The sequence below is a fragment of the Antennarius striatus genome, chromosome 3, assembly GCF_040054535.1.
Source record: "Antennarius striatus isolate MH-2024 chromosome 3, ASM4005453v1, whole genome shotgun sequence".
Classification (NCBI taxonomy): domain Eukaryota; kingdom Metazoa; phylum Chordata; class Actinopteri; order Lophiiformes; family Antennariidae; genus Antennarius; species Antennarius striatus.
The window spans coordinates 3,985,079-3,991,093 of NC_090778.1; the positions used below are offsets into that span (position 1 = coordinate 3,985,079).

The window sequence follows — 6,015 nt, forward strand, 5'->3', positions numbered from 1 at the left end:
TTTTTTATTATTATATTTTAATTATTGTAATTATTATTTATTATTATTATTTTATTATTATTTGTATTATTTATTTTTCTATTATTATTTATTATTATTAATATTAATTATTTATTTACTCTTATATATTTTTTTTAAAAAAATATTTTTATAATTTTTTTTATTTTTATTTTTATCTGCCAAGTATGAATAATGATGATAAATTGTAATTTATCATTATTCATACTTGGCAGATAAAAATAAAAATACACACCAGTTATCTCCATTTAAACACTTGGATCAAACAGAAAGGTGATTTTCTGTCGACTTTTTCACATTTCATGTTTGACTGACGCTTTAAAGTTCATCTGGTTCATTCTTTATTTCCCCTCAGGGATTAAAAACAGTTAATAAAATTAATTAGTTGCTCTTATTCTGTAGAGAATTCAATTAGCTGTCAGAGCCACTGTTTGTCTCTTCATGCTTCAGTTACCGTTGATTCTTCAGCGGCAAAATTAAACTAGAAAGGAAAATGGAAAAAATAACCCTCAGGATCTGTTGAATTTGTACTTTAAATAAATGCTTTAAAACCTCTGTATTCAGACTGTTCTGAGCAGCTTAGACACCGTTGTAATTTCTACTTTTCTAATGCCACTAATTTCCTCACAGGGAAAAAAAATGGAAAAATAAATTCTCTCCTCTGATGGAGCTCTAGCCAAAACTTCTTAGCCACAAAACAATACCACAAATCTAGCATTCGAATCTAGACGGTCATATCAGGTTTCCATTCAAGTATGAGATGTTTGTGTTCATTCAAGCATTCAGAAGTGGCCGAAAACTAGAAAAGGGTTTAAAGGGAACTGCTTTCACACCTCCATTCACAGAAATGCTAGGCAAACAAATGAGTTGTTTCTGTCACTGCAATATCATTTACTTCGTAATAGTTTTATTTTTTGCAGGAATATATAGTTTCAGCCTACATAAACTTGTCAAACACTCATCTTCAACATGGAGAGAATTTAAAAATAACACGAGAATGAAGGCAATTTAATTTCTGTTGTCTTCTTTTCTTTTTTAGTTCATTAAAGAATGAAGTACTCCTTAAATTTACAAGAAACAGGAACTCATTAGCATGAGGAGAAAAAAAACCAGGATATAACAACTCATTTTCACCGGGGGCCACATCAGCATAATGACTGTCCACAAAGGGCCACAATGTAACTAAATGTAACTCAATGTAAGGTAAAATAAATGTAACTACTCCTCGATGTTAAATGACTGAATTTATTACTTATTCAAGTTACAAACATTACAGTTAGACAGAAAAAACAACATTTGTTTGTTTCTCTGTTCTAACATAAATCCTTTTAATTTGTCAGATTGTTAAACCCACAGAACTCCATCAATCAAGGATCAAACTATCCAAGAGAATAAAGGAAAATAACATCACAAGTTAGGACGTCAACTTTGTTCAAAACGTTTTTGTCAGATTTAAAATGGGCTGAATTACTGCATTGTGGGAAATGTAGTTTTTGGTAAAAGCACACTTTTTGACCTATTTATTTTTAGACACCTTTTATGCTCTCGTGGGCCACATAAAATGATGTGGTGGGCCACATTTGGCCCCCGGGCTGGGTGTACGGTTTGATATTTGCTTGTGGTTACCCAGTGGTACCAAAGGCCTCATTTGAACCCCCTGGTGATGCGGATGCATGCAGACACACTCTTAGCTGTAGACCCAGCTCTCCAGGTTGTCATACACTCTCCTGGCTGGTAAAAGCGGGTACTTCACACAGATCTGACACAACCGCTCCCTCCAGTCACTGAAGGTCTTAATCCTGTGTGTCTGCTTCCACTGGAAGTACTTCTCATAGGTTTTCCTGTCTGTAGCCACACGCTTCAGATAGGCAGCCAGGTCTGCTGTACTGTTGAAATCAGACACATGGATGAAGGAACCAGGAGGAGCCAGAGCCTCGTAGGCGTCCCTGTTTGGCCCGAGGACCACGGGTACCGATCCTGCTTGAAAAGCATTCCTCCACAGCTTCTCACTGATGTAGTCTCTCACCTCAGAGTTCTCGAAAGACAAGTAAAAAAAACACTTAGCTATGGTGGGCAGCAGCCTCTTGTTTGCCAGGGGCCTCCTGTTCCACTTTCCGTACACCTGTATGGGAATATACTCCTTTAGACTTTGGTAAACAGCGGCTCGTCTTTGGTGAGGGCGGTATTTGCTGACCACCCAACTGACAAGGCAGGAACGATTCGCGTCTGCCCGGAAGCCTCGGTCGTTTGCCCCCAACAAGGTCTTTCCGTAAGGGATGTGTATGTCAGCGTCACGCCTGTAGCTCATGGTCCAGTTGAAGAGGCCGTTCAGTCGGCTCAGGTTGGGATTGTTGGCCGGGGGCTCCATGGACAGCCACACCCAGCGCTGGGAGGATGGGCGATCCCAGTCCAAGGGAAGAGAGGAAAGACCTCTGCCCAGCTCCTGATGGTGGAACACCACCACATCAGCGTCCCCGAAGGTGGAGGTGTTGTCAGTGAGGAAACAGCGGCTGATGTTGTACATCTCCAGACATTTGTCTCCGTTGAGCCTGTAGGAGCGGCCGAACGGCCAACGCCACAGCAGGATGCTGACGTTTCTCCGGGAAACGTCTGGGGGATATTTTTGCTGTTGACGGACCAAGATGTTGTAATAATACAGGGAAGAGAGGAAGCTGAGGGGGAGGAGGAAGAAGAAGAGAACGGTTTGGAATCCAGATGCTGTCATGACTGCGTCTGAAAAGAGAGACATTACCACTTTAACCCTCGGGGTCCTATTAAAATGGCTACACACATTATTGGGGTTATTGTCTTGCTGCAGACAATGAAGATCATGTTTCATTATAACATGTCAGCATTATTGTATATAGTAATATATATAATATACATATATAATAGATAAATATTTTTTTTTAGTATTTGAAAAACATGTGGTTATAATGGGAGTCAATTGGACCATTTTTGACCTTACCAGGTATTGTGTGAACACAGTGAAAATCTGCTATTCTATACACTTCCGATGACAGGCATGAAGGAATTTAGAAAATAAAGATGAAATAAAATTACTGGCTAAATTTCATATATTTAACCTTTTAACTGACTGATTTAATGGGAGAGAAAAATATAAAAGCAAAAAAAAAGTCACTTTTGGGCCTAAATTGTGGCCAAGGTTTAACATGATGTTCATCCATTCATTAGACAACAGCTTCCAGTTGGCTAATTTTATTACAGGTTCATTAAAAGCTTTCAGCAGATATTTTCACATTAAAATCCCTGCACACTAAACTAGTGCTTGTTTAAAATTTCTGATGGACGATGACTTTGAGAAGACTAATTCTGCTTCTACTGGATTTCATCATCACACTTAGAGGGTGAAAAAAAGAGTTTTTCCTCAGTTTGGAACACACTATATCTCATTTAGCAGAATATTTTACGATTAAAGTATTTCTAAATGAACTTTTTAATAAAAACCATTTCAAAGAAAGAAAGAAAGAAACTCTACTTTATGGTCCCCAACGGGGAAATGATCTTCTCACTCAGACTATACATACATATACATACATATATGTGTTTGACATGTGTTAAACATGATGTTAGGGACCTGGACACATTTTACACACTACTAATCTGCAGGAACTCAGTGGTGAATTATTTGAATTAAAAGGATGGTGGCACTTACCTGGGAGACATGATACCAGCCAGTCTGCTTTGTCTTCACACGTCCTAGAACGTATAGGAAATCCTGCCCCACTCAGAGGGGCTGACTCATCTCTTCACACAGAGGCCTCCCACTGCCAGGGTGCGTGGACTAGATCAGACATATGCAAAATGAAGAGATTTAAAGGTCACACACACATGACAATTCTGGCAAATTTGGGTGCAGCATGAAAATCTTCTGTTCGATTTTTGCTGGATGAATCACAGCCTCAGTCCGTGTCGGCAGACTGACAAAAAACATCCGAATGATTTAGTAATTTTTTTGTGATTTCAGATCCTTTTTCCTCTTAAATCCAAATGAAACTGAACTCATTCACTTCCTCATCTGGGTACACTGGGTTTTGGGTGTGTTTTCCTCTCAGCTGGGTTAAGTTAGAAGTGGTAAAACTGTTGTTTGTCACCACAGAGTCTTCACGCTGTGCCACCCGGTTTCACCATCTAGTTTTCATCTGTGAAACTGTTCACACTCGTGTTGGTTGAGGCGAACGCTGACAGTCAAAAACACACTACTGTTGCTCTTTTGTAAACCACCAGCTGGTCTTCCTCTTCCTGTTCTTGCAGCTCTAGAACAAAAAGGGGCACAGAGTTACCAACTACTGTAGGCACCAACCACATCACAGTCATTTCACCCGCAGCCTCTGAACACACGTGTTTAAATGTGGAACCTGGTACAAAACATGACCCCACTCCTACACACACTCAATCACTTCACTTCACTGCTTTTAATATTTTTTTTTTTAAATGTTACATACTAATTTGATCCCCGAAGGTAAATTAAGAAATTTACTCAGCTTATATTAGATGTACCTCCAATGGTTTCACTGTCTTTAGTTTATTAGTTAAAAAATAAAATCCTGCCATATTCCTTTTTACATTAACATGATCATTAGGAAATTAAACATTCTGAATGAGGTGGGATTCGTCCACTCTGCTGGTGTGACTCACTAGAACTAAAGGAAACCAAACTGGATGGCAACGGATAGCGCTCAGTCCTTTTGTAGGGGGCGGTTGATCATTAGTTTCCTTCAGTTTAACACACTGTTACAAAAATCAGACACTTTCTGTCTCAGAATAATGCACCAACATTGGTCCAAACACCTGTCACTCCTGTGCTTCACTATACTAACTGTTTATTGATAGATTGTAATAACGAGTCTATTAAAACCCTCCAGCCAATCCCAAATACTGCAGCTTCTGTTCAAACTGGATCAAGATGAAGAGACCACATTTCTCTAGTTTTAGCTTCTCTGCCCCCCCCCCCCTGAGTTCCTCTGCCTTACAGTTTCCCAACTTCCTGATGTCATGACTGTGACGGTTCCACTAACAAACATCTATCCGGCGCAGATATGACCGTGTGTGTGGAAGACAGATAGGAGAACAAGTTGCCATAAATATAAACTGGATTACTGTTTGGTTCCTGGACTGCCCCTGTGCAGACCTCTTCAGGAAAACCCTCCCAGACTGTCCAACCACAGACGTTACTCGTAAAATCAGTCATAATAACTCTTCTCTGTACATGTAACATGTTTTGTGTTTACCTGTCTTAGGGAGAGGGATCCTTCATCTGTGGTTCTTCTTCTACTACTTCTTGTTGTTCTTGTTCTTCTTTTTGAATCCTGTGTCGTAGAAAATTTCTTTTGACTAAATAATGAGGCAATTTCTATTACTGAAGCGAAAAAAACTGAAACCCCCCCCTAAGATTTGTCTGCAGCAGTCTGGAGGTGAATGAACTAGAGGACAATTCATGGATCTCTGATAGAAGTGTGGTATGGTGACCTCTGACACCTGTACAAAACTGATGAGTTTGAACCTGGTCTGAACAAATCATTTGCTTAGAGAAGATCTAATAGCAAATCATTAGTGACAATTAATTTAAATGAAAGTAAAGGATTTAGAGTGCATCATAACCAGCCGTGAGGGTAACACAATGGTAAATACATGATTATACATTCATTTTTCATTTGTTAACAAAAAGGTGGCCATCATTGTAAAGCTGTGCTGCAATAATTGTTGCCATGTCTCCATGACGACAATGAAACGGCAACAAGTACAGTACTGTTACGTGACTGTTAATCACTCCATCGCTTTTGTGTGTGTGTGTGTGTGTGTGTGTGTGTGTGTGTGTGTGTGTGAGAGAGAGAGAGTGGGCGCGCACGCACACACATGCTGGCTTGCATGTGTGTCTAATATATCGATTGAAAAAATAATTTCCCCATTGGAATTAATAAAGTATTTTAAATTAGCCAACAGGACAGAATCGGTCATTCCTTATATTTGGGGAAA

General features: G+C 39.3%; 1 protein-coding gene across 3 annotated transcripts; it reads right to left on the reverse strand.

The window, feature by feature from the left end:
- Positions 1-291: 291 nt before the first annotated feature.
- On the reverse strand, positions 292-5,374 carry zmp:0000001132 (alpha-(1,3)-fucosyltransferase 7). Of its 3 annotated transcripts, none has more exons than XM_068310995.1 (4): positions 5,271-5,374; positions 4,050-4,295; positions 3,695-3,823; positions 292-2,751 (listed from the first exon to the last, which is right to left on the reverse strand). In XM_068310995.1, exon 4 carries the CDS (start codon positions 2,741-2,743, stop codon positions 1,706-1,708), a length of 1,038 nt encoding a protein of 345 aa, XP_068167096.1. In that variant the 5' UTR covers positions 2,744-2,751; positions 3,695-3,823; positions 4,050-4,295; positions 5,271-5,374; the 3' UTR covers positions 292-1,705. The 3 variants fall into 3 exon arrangements, with proteins under 3 accessions (XP_068167096.1, XP_068167095.1, XP_068167094.1); XM_068310994.1 differs by having other exon boundaries at positions 4,042-4,295; XM_068310993.1 differs by having other exon boundaries at positions 3,695-4,295.
- Positions 5,375-6,015: the final 641 nt, after the last annotated feature.

Coding starts and splice junctions, on each gene's coding strand:
- zmp:0000001132 (XM_068310995.1), bottom strand. CDS start 2,743: ATGACAGCATCTGGATTCCAAACCGTTCTCTTCTTCTTCCTCCTCCCC.